Raw genomic sequence first — 21,251 nt, 5'->3', positions numbered from 1 at the left:
AACAAACAAAATTTCCAAAATGACACGCTTACAGGACTCAGCCTAGAATATTGGCACATATTTTATTTTTCTTTCCAAATAATGCAGAGAATGTTCACACATAACACATTTTACCATTAACAGCAGAAGTCCAAAGCACAGCCACTGGGTTTAGCCTTGGGGACTGATTATATAAAGTAAGCTGACAAGTGAACTTTTGGGTTACCGCTCAAGTCCTGTTATAAGGAAAATCTTTAACCCCAAATATTTTCAAGCCTTAATCAATGACTCATCAATTGTAAGCAATAATCAATAACAATAATGTGGACAGTGTCTTGGATATGATCAATAGCTGTACATACACAGTTCTTTCCCTAAGAGACACAAAGTTCTTGTAATAAAGAAGTTGTTAATCTGAAGATCCTTAAAAATCCAATAAGGGCCTTGGCTTCCCTTATACTCACTATTTAGTGGCCGGTGCATCTCACAATGAGGTGAACTTAATCTAGTAAACTGTCACATCCCAAAGAATTTCCTTACTAACCTTAAGCATATGTAAGGTTAGAGCACGGTATTTAGGAAAATCCCTCCTAATTCAGATCTTGTGTCATCATTTGAAGCGTAGAAAGAAAAACACAACTCACTTGGGTAAGTTGCCAGAGAGTATTTTCCAAGCATATTCTCGGAGATACTTCTGGAATATGGTAGTCAGAGCAATCATTGGCTCCCCGGTGCTGAGCTGTGAGCACTGGACCATGCACTTCTTGTAATAGACAAAGAGATCGGCACAACTGGGCAGAACAGCCCCACCTTCATCCGTGTTGGGTTTGGGAGGTCCCTGGGCTTTGAAATCAGCAACAAATCGATCAATCAGTTCCCCAAGATTCCTAATAGGAGAGAAGAAAGAAATGACATTTTTCTCCAATGAAGATAAAATAACATCAACAGTAATTACCGATCGTATAAAATATTTAGGAATCTCTCAGCCAAGGGAAAATCAGAAACTTTATGAGCAAAACTACAAAACACTTTTTTTTTTTTTTTTAAATTTAATAGCCTTTTATTTACAGGATATATACATGGGTAACTTTACAGCATTAACAATTGCCAAACCTCTTGTTCCAATTTTTCACCTCTTACCCCCCCACCCCCTCCCCTAGATGGCAGGATGACCAGTAGATGTTAAATATATTAAAATATAAATTAGATACACAATAAGTATACATGACCAAAACGTTATTTTGCTGTACAAAAAGAATCAGACTCTGAAATATTGTACAATTAGCTTGTGAAGGAAATCAAAAATGCAGGTGGGCATAAATATAGGGATTGGGAATTCAATGTAATGGTTTTTAGTCATCTCCCAGAGTTCTTTTTCTGGGCATAGCTGGTTCAGTTCATTACTGCTCCATTGGAAATGATTTGGTTGATCTCGTTGCTGAGGATGGCCTGGTCCATCAGAACTGGTCATCATATAGTATTGTTGTTGAAGTATATAATGATCTCCTGGTCCTGCTCATTTCACTCAGCATCAGTTCGTGTAAGTCTCTCCAGGCCTTTCTGAAATCATCCTGTTGGTCATTTCTTACAGAACAGTAATATTCCATAATTTTCATATACCACAATTTATTCAGCCATTCTCCAACTGATGGACATCCATTCAGTTTCCAGTTTCTAGCCACTACAAAAAGGGCTGCCACAAACATTCGTGCACATACAGGTCCCTTTCCCTTCTTTATAATCTCTTTGGGATATAATCCCAGTAGTAACACTGCTGGATCAAAGGGTATGCACAGTTTGATAACTTTTTGAGCATAGTTCCAAACTACTCTCCAAAATGGTTGGATTCGTTCACAACTCCACCAACAATGCATCAATGTCCCAGTTTTCCCGCATCCCCTCCAACAATCATCATTATTTTTTCCTGTCATCTTAGCCAATCTGACAGGTGTGTAGTGGTATCTTAGAGTTGTCTTAATTTGCATTTCTCTGATTAATAATGACTTGGAGCATCTTTTCATATGACTAGAAATAGTTTCAATTTCTTCATCTGAGAATTGTCTGTTCATATCCTTTGACCATTTTTCAATTGGAGAATGGCTTGATTTTTTATAAATTAGAGTTAATTCTCTATATATTTTGGAAATGAGGCCTTTATCAGAACCTTTGACTGTAAAAATATTTTCCCAGTTTATTGCTTCCCTTCTAATCTTGTCTGCATTAGTTTTGTTTGTACAAAAACTTTTCAGTTTGGTATAATCGAAATTTTCTATTTTGTGATCAGTAATGATCTCTAGTTCTGCTTTGGTCATAAAGACCTTCCCCTTCCACAGGTCTGAGAGGTAAACTATCCTATGTTCCTCTAATTTATTAATAATTTCATTCTTTATGCCTAGGTCATGAACCCATTTTGACCTTATCTTGGTGTACGGCGTTAAGTATGGATCAATGCCTAGTTTCTGCCATATTAGTTTCCAATTTTCCCAGCAATTTTTATCAAACAGTAAGTTCTTATCCCAAAAGCTGGGATCTTTGGGTTTGTCAAAGACTAGGTTGCTATATTTGTTGACTGTTTTATCCCTTGAACCTAATCTATTCCACTGATCAACTAATCTATTCCTTAGCCAATACCAAATAGTTTTGGTAACTGCTGCTCTATAATATAATTTTAGATCTGGTACAGCTAAGCCACCATCATTTGATTTTTTTTTCATTAATTCCCTTGAAATTCTTGACCTTTTGTTTTTCCATATGAACTTTGTTGTTATTTTTTCTAGGTCATTAAAATAGTTTTTTGGGACTCTGATTGGTATAGCGCTAAATAAATAGATTAGTTTAGGTAATATTGTCATCTTTATTATATTTGCTCGCCCTATCCAAGAGCATTTAATATTTTTCCAATTGGTTAGATCAGACTTAATTTGTGTGAAAAGTGGTCTGTAATTTTGCTCATAAAGTTTCTGATTTTCCCTTGGCAGATAGATTCCTAAATATTTTATATTATCAGTAGTTACTTTAAATGGAATTTCTCTTTTACAAAACACTTTCCACACAAATTAAATCTGATCTAAACAACTGGAAAAATATTAAATTCTCTTGGATAGGGCGAGCAAAGATAATAAAGATGACAATACTCCCTAAACTAATCTATTTATTTAGTGCTATACCAATCAGACTCCCAAAAAACTATTTTAATGATCTAGAAAAAATAACATCCAAGTTCATATGGAAAAACAAAAGGTCAAGAATTTCAAGGGAATTAATGAAAAAAAAAAAATCAAATGAAGGTGGCCTAGCTGTACCAGATCTAAAATTATATTATAAAGCAGCAGTTACCAAAACCATTTGGTACTGGCTAAGAAACAGACTAATTGATCAGTGGAATAGATTAAGTTCAAAGGACAAAACAGTCAATAACTTTAATACTCTAGTGTTTGACAAACCCAAAGACCCCAGCTTTTGGGATAAGAACTCACTGTCTGACAAAAATTGCTGGGAAAATTGGAAACTAGTTTGGCAGAAACTAGGCATTGACCCACACTTAACTCCGTACACCAAGATAAGGTCAAAATGGGTTCATGATCTAGGCATAAAGAATGAGATTATAAATAAATTAGGGGAACATAGGATAGTTTACCTTTCAGACCTGTGGAAGAGGAAGGAATTTATGACCAAAGAAGAACTAGAGGTCATTGTTGATCACAAAATAGAAAAATTTGATTATATCAAATTGAAAAGTTTTTATACAAACAAAACCAATGCAGACAAGATTAGAAGGGAAGCAATAAACTGGGAAAATATTTTTACAGTCAAAGGTTCTGATAAAGGCCTCATTTCCAAAATATATAGAGAATTGACTCTAATTTATAAGAAATCAAGCCATTCTCAAATTGATAAATGGCCAAAGGATAGGAACAGACAATTCTCAGATGAAGAAATAGAAGCTATTTCTAGCATATGAAAAGGTGCTCCAAATCATTATTAATCAGAGAAATGCACATTAAGACAACTCTAAGATACCACTACACACCTGTCAGATTGGCTAGAATGACAGGGAAAGATAATGTGGAACGTTGGAGGGGATGTGGGAAAACTGGGACACTAATACATTGTTGGTGGAATTGTGAATACATTCAGCCATTCTGGAGAGCAATTTGGAACTATGCTCAAAAAGTTATCAAACTGTACATACCCTTTGATCCAGCAGTGTTTCTACTGGGCTTATATCCCAAAGAGATTTTAAAGAAGGGAAAAATACCTGTATCTGCAAGAATGTTTGTGGCAGGTCTCTCTGTAGTGGCCAGAAACTGGAAACTGAGCAGATGCCCATCAATTGGAGAATGGCTGAATAAATTGTGGTATATGAATAATATGGAATATTATTGTTAGGTAAGAAATGACTAACAGGATGATTTCAGAAAGGCCTGGAGAGACTTACATGAACTGATGCTGAGTGAAATGAGAGGACCAGAAGATGATTATATACGGCAACAACAATACTACATGATGATCAATTCTAATGGACGTGGCCCTCTCCAGCAATAAGATGAACCAAATCAGTTCCAATAGAGCAGTAATGAACTGAACCAGCTACACCCAGTGAAAGAACTCTGGGAGATGACTATGAACCACTATAGAATTCCCAATCTCTGTATTTTTGTCTGCCTGCATTTTTGATTTCTTTCACAGGCTAATTGTACACTATTTCAAAGTCCAATTCTTTTTGTACAGCAAAATAACTGTTTGGACATGTAGACTTATATTGTATTTAACTTATACTTTAACATATTTAACATGTATTGGTCAACCTGCCATCTGGGAGAGGGGATGGGGGAAGGAGGGCAAAAATTGGATCAAAAGGTTTGGCAATTGTCAATGCTGTAAAATTACCCATGCATATAACCTGTAAATAAAAAGATATAATAATAAAAATAAATAAATAAAACAACATCAACAAAATCTGTATGAGCTGATAATTTCTAAAATCTCCACAATGAGGACACCAATGAACAACATTCTGTGTATCTGTATATATAGAACACTTTGTATTTTTTAAAGCAGTTTCCCATCCACAAACTCATCTGATCCACATAAGAACCTTTGCCACACAGGCAGAGCATATATTGGTCTTTCCATTTTATAGATGGAAGAGCTGAAGTGATTTCCTGATTTTCACAGTCATTAGAGACAAAACATTCCAGAATCCACTTTTTAGGGAGACCAATTCTAATATAATACTGGTATGCGTCTACGAAAGGAAAAACCTTAAAGAAAAGAGAAGCCAGAATTCAGAAAAAACACATGGGAAATCCAGGGCTAGAACTCATAGTGACCAACTTTGCCTCAATGCTTAGAAACACCCAATCTCAGAACTGGGAGGAACCTCAAAGTTTTGTCTGGAACCATTATCCAAATGATGACTACGCATTACATCATTCACAACAAGCAGTCATCTAACCTCCAAGTGAAGACCTTCTTGAGTGATGAGAAACTCAAGTCTCCTCCCCCTTCCCATTTCCAAGAAAGTCCATGGTATTTTGGGTCAGCCTAGAAGATTGTTTGCCTTATGTTGAGTTATAATCCCTAGTTTTGTACTGGAGGGCCAAGAAGAATAAGTCTGATCCCTCCTGAGCCAACTTTCCAAATACTTAAAGAAAGCGATCTTGCTTTTCCCAAGCCCTCTCTATCAACAATCTGGTCTCCAACGCCATCACTACCATGGTCGGTCTCCTTTGGACAATGGACTGACGGGTTCTTGGCTTCTTTGAGGCCTGCCTGTCCTTGAATGCTCACAGCCCAAACTGCCAAATATTTGGGTGAATAGGGACAGAGGGGGTTTGAGGAAGTTACTCTCAGGTGAACTTGTGGAAATGACAGCTTTTGTATATTCAGTCAGTCAAGCCATGGCCCCTTTAGCTTGTGCCCATTCAGGTTCTATGTCTGGGCCTGACAGAACAGAACTCTAAAAGTGTTCAGCAAAGCTCTACCACTACACAGTCCTCCCTTCCATATGGTCATCAGTACAACAAAAGGGACTTTCCCCATCTTCTGCATACTCTGGAGTTACCAGGGAGTATTCTAAAAAGTCCAGCTGTGCTTTTTGAAAGTATTTACATTAAGGAACAGGAAGAAAAAGACAAACACACACACACACACACACACGCACGCAGCACAATTAACAAGAAAACAGGAATACTGACATTTTATTTAAGCATTTTTGTTACTGAAAGCTTATTGTAACCAGATGTGGTGGAGCAGCCTAACTGCCCTCCAACAGCTTTAGACTTCTGGTCCTTTGTTTGATATGAAGGCTGGAGAGAAGATTAAGGTCAGTCTCTCTGAAGCCCAAAAGATTCAATAATTACAGATCTCATCCTCTAGATCTGGGCTCATCTTACATATTCCCAAATTAGTACTCACATAACTGGAGTAGTCTCCTGGCCATAGTATTCTTCTCCTGAAACAACTTTTTTTTTTTTTTTTTAAGAACACTAATGCATTGTTAGTGGAGCTAAGAACTGATCCAACCACTCTAAAGAGCAATTTGAAATTATTCCCAAAGGTCTATAAAACTGTATATATACTTTGACTCAGTAATATCACTACTATATCCATAGCACAAAGCTACTAAGTCTGTATCCCAGAAAGATTTAAAAAAAAAAAAAAAGGAAAACGACCTGTAAGTACAAAAATGTGTAGCAATTCTTTCTAATGGCAAAAAATTAGAAATCGAGGAGATGCACATTAATTGGGCATTAATTAATGAATAAGCTGTGATACATGATAATGATGGAATACTATTGAGCTATAAGAAATGACCAGTAAGATAGTTTCAGAAAAATCTAGGAAGACCTATATGAACTGATGCAAAGTGAAGTAACCAGAACCAGGAGAACACTATACACAGTAATAGTAATATCATATGATAATCAGCTATTCAAAATGATCCAATACAATTCCAAAGGACTTATGATAAAAAATGCTATCCACCTCCAGAAAAAGAACTCATAAATTCTGAATATGTGCTGAAGCACAATTTTTAACTTTTCTTTTTTTCTTTGTCACATGGCTAATGTGAAAATATATTTTTCACATATATAATTAAAATCACTTTTTTCTTGCCTTTACAATAGATGGGAGGGAGGGAGGAAGAGAACTTAGAACTCAAAATTTTTTAAAAATGAATGTTAAAAATGAAACACCATGTTTGTTCCAGCCTCTTGCCTTCATTTAATCTATTTCTCCTTGTTAATATGCTCTTCCCTTCTTCAAATCCCCATCACTCACGTTTGGCCTGAGGGTCACTGGCTGCCCGATGGCTCCAGCCTACCCTCTTCAAAACATGTAAGCGCCTGGCAGACAAGGATGACCTTTGGGCTCTTTTTCCCCATGCTTCACACAGAAGAAGCACTCAAGAAATACTTGATAACTGACTGGCTGTTTGATTTTCTCTCCTCTCTCCAAATTATTGTATTTTCCACCTACATCATCACACAGACACTTGAATCTTTAGTGCCTGGTCACACAGTGTGTGTTTTTTAATTCTCATAAATATACATGCTAGAAAGGAGCTAAGATATCATCTTAGTCCCATCACATTTTACAAGGGAGAAAAAAGAAAGCCCAAAGAGTAAAAACAGCTTACACAGAGAACATGTAGGCGATCCAGCCTCTAAATCCAGTTGCATGTAAGTGTTGTTTCTACAGCTCAGAGGTGAGGTGCTTGAGGGCAAGGTCAGGGTCATATATGGGAAAGTGGGGAATTCCCCACAGCACCTTAGTATAAGACTAGGCAACAAGACTGGTGCTCAGTAAACGCCTGACTGGATTTCTGGGATGGTGTGAAATAAGAGCAGAAGAAGCTGTGTCAACCTCCTGCTTAAAAGATTCTGATCTCCAAGCCTGTAATGCAAACCAAAATCTGGGCCAGAACACTGGGATTTTCTTCTATTCAGTATTCATCTGTGCCCCAAAAACATGGAGTCAGAAAACTTACACATTTGCTCCCTTAGCTGTATAACATATTAATATTTTTCAGAGACAGATGCCAGATACGATGATATATTTCAGCTTCTAACTCCAGGAATGCACTATATTTTGTGCCTATCCAGTGCCCGTATATACGTGGTTGCATTCTACCATTATTAACTTTCATCTTCTTGGAAAGGGCACAAATTGGTCTTTACCCCCCACCCCATTTACCCTCTTTCCAGCCCAAAGGCAAGTATGGGAGAATGATGGAGCCACTTTAAGTTTCACAGTTTAAAAAAAATAAAGTGATAGCAATCTAGTGGAAATGAGTGAGGTCAAAACTGCTTCTATCTCTCTAAGGAGCTGATAAGATCAAAACAAACCCAGAAACACATAATGAGGGCCTACAAGGGCCTCTGCTGGGTGCTGGGGAAGGGACAAAGGAGTCTAAGACTTCTCTAATCCCACGGAGGCCCTAGGATTGACCCAACCATCCAGGATTGGGTGTGGTCTGTAGCTTCTCCCTTTCCTTCTGCCAAGGATTGGTCACATTTTCCCCAAAAGACTTACCCTTACCAGCAAATAATGTGCATCGGGATGGTTTGAAGAATAAAGTCTTTTAAATAACTTCACAACATGATTCATAAAGATACAAAATGGTTAGTTAAGTTTTTAAAGAATAGAAAAAGGGTTGTCATCCTTCCCAGGCAATCTCTGGATACCCCAAGTGCAAAGGTCACCCAGAGAGAATGACCTTTCAGAGGCCGCACCCACATCTACGAGTCAGTGAAGTGCCAAAGTAGGTATTTTTCTTAAAGAGGCCATAACTACACGCCACACCACGGCAGCCACCACCCTAGGCAGAAAGGGAAACCTGATGTCTACACATTGCTGAGCTATCAGAAACACTCCAAGGGAACTTGTCAAAGACCACAGGAAGAAAACCTTTCCCTGAGCAGTTAACCATCCTAGGTCAGGCTATTTCTCTAATTGCTGCTCTATTGAGGAAGCTTAATCTAACTTGTGCAATACCTGAATCCCCATAACTGTCAGGATACGGGGTCCTCACCTATCAAGGATAGCAAAGGGGGAGGTAGTGGTGGTCTGTGGTTAATGAAAAGGCCTCCTGCGCTCCTGGCTGCTCTCAGTTAGATCGGAAATCTAGGAAGCCAACAAGGTTCCCAGGTCTCCAGTTGTATACTAGTCATTATTTCTTGAGCGTCCATTCATCGCTGTCCCTCTGAGATGCTGCCAAATACAGCAGGGTTCAGTCACTGCTGCAGTCACACAATTCTATTGCCTCTGGGCGACCCAGAGTCCTTCTCTGGTGACAGGAAGATAACACAGGCACGTGGCTGTTAGCTCTTGCTTTCTTCCATGAAGTTTAGTCTGAACTCGTAGCTTAAGCTAAGAATTACATGGGCATCTGGGGATATTTCTTGAGTTAGCACTGGGAGTAAAGACAATGGTGGCAGAAGAGTAGGAAGGAGAAGGTGAAGGCAAGAGAAAAGAACCATCTTGTAAGTTCAGCTTCTCCCAACATTGATTAGGGCAAAGTAAAAGGAGAGGAAGAAAATGAAATTTTTCCATTATAAATGGAAAGGAAATCAGCACATAATCCCAGGTATAAAAGGTCCATTACTTCTTCTGTGAGTGTAAATGAAAAATTAAAAAGTCATATTATCTAGAGACTAATACTTCTCAACCTCAGGTACTAAAATTAAAGGAAGGTCTATACAGCACTGCAAAAGAGACGGTCCAAGGGACCACTCTGTAACTGGACACCTCATCCCTATGGATGTGCTCAGAGCATCTGCTTCTGATCTCCTTCAGACACTTGCAGCATTACTCTCCCCAGCCTTCTGCTGGGATCTCCCAATACGAGGGAGGTATTCAGGAAATTGGACTCAAAGCCAGATGGGATGCTGGGGAGATGTTAGAATGAAATTAATAGCCACAGGATAGACAAGCAGTTAGCAACCCTGATTGAACACCTATGGAATTTTGTTCCAGGCAAGTCAGGAAAAGGACAAAGACTGAGAAGACATGTTCTCTGCCCTCAACGAATTCACAATGTACACACTGAGCCAAGTTAAAAGACACATGGTGGAGACATGAAGTGATGCGGGTGGAGGAAGGCATTTACAAGTTTGCAAATGATGCAAAGTGACTTACTGTCAGGATCAGTATGAGCTTAAAAGGATCCAATTTGATCATTCAATGAATGCACAAGTGACTTAGTCCGAGTCCTGATATTGATGAAAATACTAAAATACCTGAGGGAGGCTCCAATGCACTGATAGATCCTCTACGAATCTGGACAGATTCCATCCTTTCTGATGGAAAGACACAGACGAGAAGCATGTAGGATGACCATGAGGTGCCCTAGAGATAAGTGTGTTCCTCAGAAACATAAGGAGGTGAGTGGGGGACAGCTGAGGCTTGAATTTCTTTCTTTAAATGAGATTCAGGGAAAAGAGGGCAGAGGGCAGGCAAAGAGAATGGCCTGCCAGGTGATAACCATCACTCTCCTCTTTCTCAACATCATACCCCCAACCTCACTGTATCTTTGTCACTCACACTGCCTTTCTCTTGTATTCTTCCCCTCTGAAGCATCTCTTTTGTGTTTTCCCACCATGATTGCTTGTTTCTTACCCTTTGTCACCAACTCCTTCCACATCTTACTTCCAGACCTTTTAGCCTATCCTTTATCCTTCCATTTCTTGCTCTCTTTCTTTCTCCTTTTCTCCTTTGGGGTGGTTGGTGGGCCCATGACTGAAGTAGCCTCCACTTACACCAGCGAGCCAAGAAATGTTTCAAACCAACCCATACTCATTAAACTACTTGATGAAGCTCTAGAGCTTCAAAGACACATAGGAAATCATAGCCTCAAATTACAATTTAATAGGAAGAGTATAATATGTTCACAAATAAATATGAAACCAAATAAAATGTGATCAGAAAGCATGATTGAAAAACTCTGCCAATGAACAGACTGGCTTTCCAATGGGAGGAAAGGGAAGAGTGATCAAGGAAGTCTTTATTGAGGAAATAACTCCTGTGTTGGAACTTGAAGAGAAGAATTACCACTGGTAGAAATGTAGAAAGAAGGTATTTTAAGGCAGCTAGGTGGCACGATGGATAGAGCACCAGTCCTGAAGTCAGGAGGACCCGAGTTCAAATCTGGTCTTAAAGACACTTAGTACTTCCTGGCTGTGTGATCCTGGGCAAGTCACTTAATCCCAATTGCCTCAGCAAAAAAAAAAAAAAAAAAAAAAAGGTTTATTTTGAAAGAAGGTATTTTAGATACAATGGATAACCTACACAATGACACTATGGCAAGAAAGTACAGGACAGAATTGGGGAAAGGGTAAGAGTTCCTTCGACTACACTGAAGAATGTAATGAGGGAAACTATCAAATAAAGTTGAAAAGAGGGTTTGGAAGCTAAGGAATCTGCCTTTCATTCTAGAGGCAACAGGGAGTGTGCATTTGGAGTCAGGGTTAGATGGCAACACAGTAAGCCCTGGGTCCTAGCAAAATTATTTTGGTAGCCAAGGACACACTGGAGAGAGCAAAGATTATAGAAAAGAAGCCAGGCTAGAAAACCAGTGAAAGATTATTTTAACAATCTAACATGACCAAGGTGGTGACAAGTGAACAGTGAGTGGACAAAAGGAACACGTGTAAGACATATTCTGCAGGTAGGATCACTGATATTGGCTACTGATAGAATCTGAAGATGAAGAAGAAAAAAGAGTCAAAAACTGTCTCCACAAGAGTCATGAAATGCTATTGGCTAAGTTGTTCAAGGCAAGAGGGAAAAAGAAATGAGTGAATAAATTTCCTCCATCTCATCTCCAGGTGTTATTTTTAGGATTTATTCATAGAATATCTTCACAGAAGGAAACCTTAAGATGATGTAATCCAACACCTTTATTTGATATGAAAGGAAATTAATAACAGCACTGGGTTCTGAGAATCCAGTTTCAAAACTAAGCCCTATTACTTTATTATCTGCAAATCGCTTTTTGGGTCTCAGTTTCTCTCTCTGTAAAAGAAGGGGACTAGATTGGGTGTCCTCAAGGGTCCTTCCGGTTCAAGAATTCTCTAATTCTAGGCTTCTTTGTGCTCCTGCCCATTTGCTCAGAATCTACAAGAGCGTCACTAGCCCAGCTCCCGGGTCATACGTGAATAACTCCTGCTGATCTCCTGATGCTATGGTAACATCCCTGGAGTAAGGGCAATAGCAGTCAGAGCAGCCAGCACTTCATTTTTCACAGGGGAAAAGGAGAGCTTCTGCGGAGGAGAGATCTGGCTCTTTGCCCAAAGCATCACGAACAATGAGTGCTTTGTGTGACCCCTCGGTCAAGAGGAGAGTGGATATCAGAGCCATGCCGATAGGAAAATACCTCTGGGAAAGTCAAGTTGGTTTCAGACCCAAGATACGGCCTTCCCAAGCACATGCTTTGTGCATAATCTATGCCATTCAGGCTTTTTGAAAATGAATAGTTAAGTGATATCAGATTGGGGGAATCAGAAGTTTCAGGCGTGGAACCAAGGTAGAATCTGATCTGCAGTCTGGGGGAATTGGGGGGTTCTCTGCAACTTAATATTCCAATACAATCAATGACTTCATTTTTCAACAGTACCTCTTAAATCATCTTTAGAGCTTCAAGTCCAGAGTGTATTGAATGGGTGAGCAAACAATCTGCCAGCATAAAGAGGCCCAATTATTTTCAGCCTATACAAAGAGATTGGAAATAGAAGACTTAACTAGTGTCCCTGCCCACTGCCTTTGAGCTGAACTGCCAGGATTATAAGAAATGACCAGATAGCAGGAAAAGAAATGTTTTATAAGTGCAACTGAGACAGGAAGAAATAGGGCACACACAAAAAAATTTTTTAAGCATAGCAGCTTGTTGTATTTAAAATCCATTTTCTGAGATTAGAAGTCTAGTAAGAACTATTTCTGTTCTTTAGAAAAAAACAACCCAGAATTCTATGAAAAGCAGATGAGAGAAAATAAGTGCCCTACAGTATAATTCTCTCAGCAGAGGGTAGCAAGCACATTTTTTTCTTAACTTGGTTAACTCTTGCAAAACTCAAGAAAAGGACTATGTCAAAGTCTTCTAGAAAAATCATTTTAAGATAAGGAGATACATATTTTCTTGCGTTCTTCTTTCTGCCCTCTCCCTTACCCATTCCTCCCTCCTAGGGAATCCTCCTAACTCCTTGGGTATCCCGAGCTCCTCCAAAGATCCACACAACCTCCTCAGCAGGGTCAGCATCAGCTCAACTAGAAAAGTGATCTTTTGAAAATCTGTCCCCTGACATAAAGCAGCCAGCAGCAGCTTGTTCCACTAGGGCTAAGCCTGGAGGAATCTCTCATATGCTGCTGATACTAAACAAAGCAGTTCCATTCACCTTGCTGGCTGGGAAAATGCTTTTTGGATCCTCCTCAGCCTGGTCCATGGAAAACAACATCATATGAAATGGCACATTTTCCTCTTGCCTGCATTCCCCAAATGCAACTGAGTCCTGCAGACAAGACTGATGAAAAAGTTGAGTCCTGGCAGACAGAGATGATTGTGAGGGGCTGGGCACCCATGCTACAGAGCCGGGAAGCCTTGACACAGGTTCCTGAGAGCACATGTAAGCACCTGTGATTTATATGCAAAACAAATTGTAAAATTCACAGCTACTAATGTTCAGGAAATGAAATGCCCTTAACGGATTTTCAAGGGCCTGAGGCTGCTATCTCCCTCATCCAGCACCTGCAAGAGGCTACACTGCTGCAACATTAAACATGGAAAGCAGATTGTAGGGAGACCCAAAAGTTGATTAGATGCATAAAATGCACAGGTAAGAGAAAGAACAAAAATTGATCATAACTCACTTGTCCTGGGATTCAATATATACGTAGAGATGAGGCTCAAAACATTTGGAAATGATTCCATGGAATGGATTTTCTGGGACTTTTGGTTTCTTTGGCTGCGGAGTAAAAAAAGGAAGCATATGTGAGCAATGTCTGACCACTTCCAAGCAGCTACAAAGACAAGAGCCCCTTACCCTGCACCCAACCTCATGCCCTTTGGTGTAAGTGATCACAAGTGATTACTAAGTGATGATACACCCTACACAGCAGCTGATCACAAGCAGGGGACAATAAATGAATTGTTAGCAGCATCTACTTGTTTCGTTCACCCCAAGATTTAGTGTTACTCTGATGGGCCTTTCCATTTACCAAATGTTTCACAAACAGCTTCAATGACTCTCCAACAAGCTGTCTAGACAGGCATACAGATTGTAAAATTACATCCATGAATTCATTCCTTTTCCAAACATTGCTATGAAAATAACTGGGGAGTTTTGAAATTCCTACATGTCACCTTTTGTTTTCCTAGGCCTTCAGATTTATCACTGTCATCCAAAGGGCCCTGAACTAAGTGGCCTGGATAACACAACTCTCTCAGACAAGTCAAGCTTGAAGGGATTTTAAAGACCATCTGTCCAATCCCCTGATTTTATGGGTGAAGACACTAAGACCAGAGAGAAATGACTTGTCCAAAGCCCCCTGAAGAGCTGGAACTTCAACCCTCCCCCCATCTGTGCTTTCAGGTCTAAGGCGCTTTCTACTATGACTGGTTGCTCATAAACACTGGGCCAAAGTGAATCAAGCATTTCTGTCTTTTTTTAAATACCTCCTGAACCTTATTGTTATTTTTTAATAATAGTTTTTTTATTTTCAAAATACATGCAAAGATACTTTTCAACATTCACCCTTGCAAAAACCTTATGTTACAAATTTTTCTCACAACTTCCTCCCTACCCCCCCTCCCCTAGATGGCAAGTAATTCAATACATGTTAAATACGTGAAATTCTTCTATACACATTTCGACATTTATCCCAAGCATATCTCTTAGCAAATGTAGAACAAAGTACACAGGAGGTGAAATGCTAAAAGAAGGTGGGAGTGGGCAGGATGAAGGGTAGGTTTCTTCCCAAGAACTGCCAACACATTTCTGAAGAATGGGTCCTGTTCATCAGAAGTGAAAGATAACTTAAGCCACATTCTTACTTAAGTCTTATTGACCCCCTCAGGGCTCTAAGAGTAGAAGCCCATGGCCATGCCCAATGGCCGAAAGTTTAACAGATGTCTCTTCCTTATTTCTGAGAAGAAGGATTTATGTTACTGGTGATAAGAATTATCGGGGAGGACCCCAGAACCACATCAGTGGGAACACCATAGAGAAGCTGGGGCTCTGTATCGATCCAAGGTCATCTCAGAACCTCCCTGAAGCCAGGTCAGTCCTGATCTGGAGGCATATAATGGGCCTCTGCATTTCTGGGGCTGCCCATAGGAGTCCGGGATTTAGCAGAATTCTGGGAGAAACTGTAGGACAAGGGAGCCCTGGCCCCTAGTACCACCTGTGCTTGCCTTGATTTCCTCTCCCCCCCCATGATCACCATTGAGCAGAGAGAAAGTACCGTGGCAGTGTGCTTCTGAGCAGCAGCATGCTCGTTGCATCTTACCATCCCAGAGGGCTACACATGGGGAGAACATAGTGGAGGGAGACCGAAGCTCAGTCTCCTGCCCAGTCAGGAAGTGGCATTTCTGGAGTGAGACAGCAGCTGTAGGCCCTAAGCCAGACCCTGACAATGTTTTATTGCCATGCCGTTCAGTTTCCCAATGGTTACTTCTCAGCTTAAAGAAAAGACGATCATTCAGCAGTAGCATCTAGCCTGGATTTCTGGGTGTGTGAATTCTGTCCAAGAGCTGTCCAGATGTTTAAACTATTTCCTCCTGGAGTTTGATGGAATAATAAAGGGTTCCTGTTGTCACAGTCAGGAGGGCTGCAGCTGGCCCCGTTTCCTTTTATTACCATCCAACGTAAACAGATTAAATCAAACTGCCCAGATCCCCAAAAGGGTGGACTTGAGACCATCAATTTTTTATTTCTTGCCCTGCTCCTTTTTATCATGATACCCAAATGTCCTTCTCAGATATCTCTGTTTAATCACTGGAAATGTCTTGGTCAAGTCAATAAGGCTTAATTAAGTGTTTACTGTGTGCAAGAATTGTACCAAGTGCTGAGGCTACAAAGAGCCTAAGGACCTTCCAAGTCCCCCTGGAAATTCAATTCAAATCCTCCCCCTTCTCCAATGCAGTCTCTTCTTTGGGCATTGGTCTCCATAGTGAGCTCTGCTCTCCTCTAAAGCCCAGAAATGGCAACTGCCTAAATGACTACCAAAGGCCTTTGCCTTTAGCTGGGACTGAAAGCCAATTTCCCTTTAGTGCGTCAGGCTAAACGTCCTATTAGCATCCTGCAGTGAACTGATATCAGTCACAGGTTCCTCTCCTCACGACCCCCTCCTCTTACCTGCCCCAAAGAGGGGCCTAAGAAGCTGCTGGGGAAAGTGCTCCTACTTCCTCTTTCTAATTGCTGTGGACCCGCTCCCTCCGGGTAGGCAGGAGATAAGCAACACTGTGTGGAAGCATCAGGTCTATAAGCTGATCTATGCTGGCCATGTCGACTCCCTGCTCACCAGCAACAAATGTACCTATTCACAGGTCAGTCGCATCTACCAGATGGGAAATTACACTTTTCATGGCAGTCCTGATGTGGTAGGCAAAGTGCAACTCACTTCCACATCCCAGTCCCAGAATACTTAGAGAGGACTAGCCAAGAATCAAGACAACGTCCAACAAATGCAAGCACTGCCAAGCCACTGGCATCAGTTGTCTGGAAGTGGGGAGGCTTGATGACCTTATGAACATTATTCTCAAAAATCCAGGCAAAAAGGAAGGCCACAAGAAGCCAGCGGGGCTCAAGTGCGTCTGGGACTGTCCAAGAATGTTGTCCTATTCCTCCTCTTATCCCCTCTGCATCTGAATCTATTCCAACAACATGTGAAAATGGCATTCTCTAGTTTTTAAAAAACCTCTGGTTTTGAACAATATGGAGAATTCCAAGCAGTCAACAACTTTCTAAAGAGTTTATCATAATGTAACATTTTTTTTTTCCTGCTCCTCCCCTCCTTCTACCCCATTTACACAAACAACAAGACAAAAATAATCAGCATCCTTTTAGGAATGGATTCTGGAAGGCCTGAGGGCTCTATGGAATGATACAGGTATTACACAATTAGTTTCACTACAGTGGGAAATGGGGAATACTATCTTAAAAGCTCATAGTTTTCAAGGTTCCCTCCCCATTCACTTTGTGAATGAACTAAAATGTCATCAAGAAATAATCTCTCAACAGCCAAGAGAAGCTAATTAAACAGCAAATGCCATTAATAAGCCAAAGGAAAAGACCTGATTTCCTGCTTTGACCTTTCCTGCCATAAACCGGAGCTGGAGTACTAAAGGCATTCAATAGGACAGAAGGAGAGGAAATCTGGAATTGAACTCAGAGGCAAAAGGAAATTGAGAGCCCCTCTCCTCATCTGCCATTAGTCCCTCTGTAATTTCCAGGCCTGTACAATGGTTTCTTACTCCACTGTTAAGCTGAAAACTCAACAGAGACCTTTCCTTCTCTCTAAGAACTTTCCTGGAAATTTGAAGACCAATTCTATACAAGTAAAACCAATGTAACCAAGATTAGATGGAAAAGTAGAAATTGAGAGGAAAATTTATAAACAATTTCTTGGTTAAAGTCTCATATCTCAAATATATAGATCATTATTGATTAGAAAAATGCAAATTAAAACAAATTTGAGATTATATTAGCTAAAATGATAGAAGGGAAAAATATCAAATCTTGAAAGAATGTGAAGAAATTGGAACACTAAAACATTGTTGGTTGAACTGTGAACTGATCCCATCACTTAATTAACTAAGAGCAATCTGGAATTAAGCTCAAAGAGTTATAAAATTGTGTATATTCTTTGATCCAGCAACACCACTATTAAATCTGTATCCCAAGGTGACCAGGTTAAAAAGAAAAGAAGGTATATATTCTAAAATATTTAAAGTAACTCTCTTTGTTGTAGCAAAGAACTGGAGATTGACAGAATGTCTATCAACTGGGGAATGGCTAAACAAATTGTACTATATGATTGTGATGGAATCCTACTGTGCTAGAAGAAATGATGAGCTTGTTGATTTTAGAAAAACATGGGAAACAACTGATAAATGGTCAAAGGATATGAACAGGCAATTTTCACATAAAGAAATTAAAGCTATTTCTAGTCATATGAAAAAAATGCTCTAAATCACTATTGATTAAAGAAATGCAAATCTGAGGTACCATTTCACTCCTCTTAGATTGGCTAAGATGACAGGAAAAGATAATGATAAATGTTGGAGGGAATGTGGGAAAACTGGGACACTAATGCATTGTTAGTGGAGTTATGAACTGATCCAACCATTCTGGAGAACAATTTGGAAACTAAGTGGATGCCCATCAGTTGGGGAATGGATGAATAAATTATGTTATATGAATGTATAATAAATATACAATAAGTAATGAAATATTATTGTTCTAAAAGAAATGATGAGCAGATTAATTTCAGAAAAGTTTGGAAATATTTACATGAACTGATGATAAATAAAATGAGTAGAAACAAGAGAACACATACACAACAACAGTATTATGTGATGTGATGATCAATTCTGATGGATGTAGCTCTTTGCAATAATATGGTGTTTCAAGGCAATTCCAATAGATTTGTGATGGAAAGTGCTTATCCACATCCAGAGAGACAACTATGGAGACTGAATGTGGATCACAACATAGTATTTTCACTTTTTTTCTTTCTCATTTTTTTTTTCCCTTTTTAATCTGATTTTTTTTGTGCAGTATGATAAATATGGAACTATGTTTAGAAGAATTGCACAGCTTTAACCTATATCAGATTACTTGCTGTCTAGGGGAGGGGAAGCGGGGAAGGAAGGGAAAAAATTTGGAACACAAGGTTTTGCAAGGGTGGATGTTGAAACTATCTTTGCAGTGCATGTACTTTGAAAAATAAAAAGTTATTATTAAAAAAAAAAAAGTTAAAACCTGAATGAAATAATAGAGTGAAAAAGAATACTGTATATAGAGTAACAGCATTATTGTTCAAAGAATGAATAACTAAATTTTTCTGATTATAAGCACTCAAACCAACTAAAAAGGACCTATGAAGAAAAATGCTATTTACCTCCAGAGAAAGAAATGATAAGTAGATAGCACGTATAAATAAACAGATGTGTATATATAGTATGGTTTTACTATGTCAAATGGTGGCCTTTTCTAGTTCTGGGTATGAAGAGCAGGAGAGGGATAGAGGAATAGAGCGAGTGAATGAGACAGTAAGCAAAGAAAAAAAGAAGGAAGAGAGAGAGAGAAAGAGAGACAGAGACAGATAGGGAGAGAGAGACAGAGGGAGACGGACAGAGAGATCGGAATTTAAAATGTATCAAAAATTAACTTAGTTAAATTAAAAAAAAGAAAAGAAAAGAAAAGAAATCTAAAAGTCAAACAGTGATTTTTCAATATCTCACATCACTAACAAAACAGATGATTGTGCAACAGAAAAGTGAGCTGACAATTTCAGGGGATGATGAATGAGGCAGAACAGAATTTTGTTTGCTCTTCCAGATGGGCTAATTATGCTTGTGCACATCAATAAATTCATGGTAAGAATCCAGAGACCCCTCTAGAGCACAGAGACAAAGCAAGGGCTGTTTTTTTCATCATTTTCTTAGATGTACTTTCAAGTAAAGAAATTACACAAAGACTGCCAAATCTGTTTCCTCATCAAGTATGTATAGGATCACTGGTCATACTATTTTTAGATGTAATTATTAGGCTGTACCACAGATTGCAAAGTGTCCCAGACTTACCTGATCTAAGTCCCCTTTATCCATCGTCAATTCCTCCATCTCAGGTCCAGGTTCATCTTCCAGGAAAGGATTGGTGGACGGAGGAGGGGCCTCAATTTTTTTCTATCAGGCGAACAAAAGAGAAGAGGAAGAATAAATTTCCGATCTTCTCCACAGGCCCCTGCCCCTTCCCTCTGATTTTCTGCCATCTTAATAATTCTTTGATAGATACTTATCCAATATGAGGACAGAAAGCTGAGATGTGGCTAAAAGAACTCAGCCAATATTATTTTTAGTGTCTTCTACATGCAAGGCAGTAGAGTAAGTGGAGTGAGTAGAGAGAGGAGAGTGAGGGTGCAAAGAGACAAAAAGGGGAATGGCTGCTGACCAAGGGAGTCTACCATTCAACTTGATAATGATGTTCCCAACAGTGTACTAAGTTTTCTAGATCAAACAGGTTTATAACAAAAAATTCCACATAACATAAAGATTTCCAACTCCCACCAACATTCCATTTATTTTAAGTAACTTTTAATACAACACCAAGAAGCAACATAGTTTAATGTAAACCGCATAGGACTGGCAGACTCAGACTTAGTTAGGGTTAGGGGGTCAGATTTTGTGTTGCTATAAATGCTGAGAGATTCTGAACAAGATACTTCAAGTCTCCAAGTGTCAGTTTCCTTATATGTTAAATGGGAATAATTATTCTGACCTCCCTGATTCACAAACAAATTCAAATGAATATGGAAATAATTTTTTTTTTTTTTTTGAAGAGAGAGGAAGATCATCAGGGTTGGGTGCCCAGAGATCCACAGCTAGAATGTCAAGTGACTGAGGTCACATTTGAACTCAGGTTCTCCTGACTGCAGGAATGCAGTCTCCAGTGCTCTATTCACTGTGCCACCTTGCTGTCTGGAAATAAATATTTTGAAAAATTAAAAGTAGAATGGTTACCCACAGTCTGAGAAGAGAGATGAAAAAGTGGGTTCAGGGTGAATCTTAAGACATGACCAATGTGGGAATTTGTTTTTCTTGATTCCATGTTTTTTCCAAGGTCTTTGCTTTGCTTTTTAATTAAACAGAGTTGGGTGGGAGTGTAAGAAAAGGAACCACAGACAAGCAAGACACCATTGAAAGTTATAAAAAGAATTCACTGTGTGATAAAAAAAAAAAGAAAACTATGAAATTAAGATCTGATTTTATATATAATCACCTATTCTATAATGAATATGGAAAATAATCACTTTATTTTTCTAAGTTCAGAATCATAGAATCTCTCTCTCTCTGTCACACACACGCACACATACACACACACACTCTCACATACTCAGTGCTACTGACAGAATCCAAATCCAACACACTACAAGAAAAAACTAATCCCCAAGAATAGTGTCCTGCAACCTGAGACCTGGTGGGAAGATAAAAAAAGGGATGTGCAAGAACAGGCCAGTAGATGCTAGAAACAATAGGTAAGAAGTCTATG

At 39.2% G+C, this 21,251-nt stretch overlaps 1 protein-coding gene across 1 annotated transcript in view; it reads right to left on the bottom strand.

The window, feature by feature from the left end:
- VPS53 (VPS53 subunit of GARP complex) overlaps positions 1-21,251 on the bottom strand; it is a 138,407-nt gene that overhangs the window by 29,140 nt on the left and 88,016 nt on the right. Inside the window, exons 12-14 of the mRNA XM_031967767.1 lie at positions 19,787-19,888; positions 13,849-13,943; positions 624-866 (exon numbers count right to left, since the gene is read on the bottom strand). Of these exons, the coding sequence (XP_031823627.1) occupies positions 624-866; positions 13,849-13,943; positions 19,787-19,888 (440 nt within the window). The remainder of the gene's footprint in view (positions 1-623; positions 867-13,848; positions 13,944-19,786; positions 19,889-21,251) is intronic.

Source organism: Sarcophilus harrisii, chromosome 4 (genome assembly GCF_902635505.1).
Source record: "Sarcophilus harrisii chromosome 4, mSarHar1.11, whole genome shotgun sequence".
Classification (NCBI taxonomy): domain Eukaryota; kingdom Metazoa; phylum Chordata; class Mammalia; order Dasyuromorphia; family Dasyuridae; genus Sarcophilus; species Sarcophilus harrisii.
The sequence above is the reverse complement of the archived record's forward strand: the minus strand, read 5'-3'. Positions and strand labels throughout refer to the sequence as shown.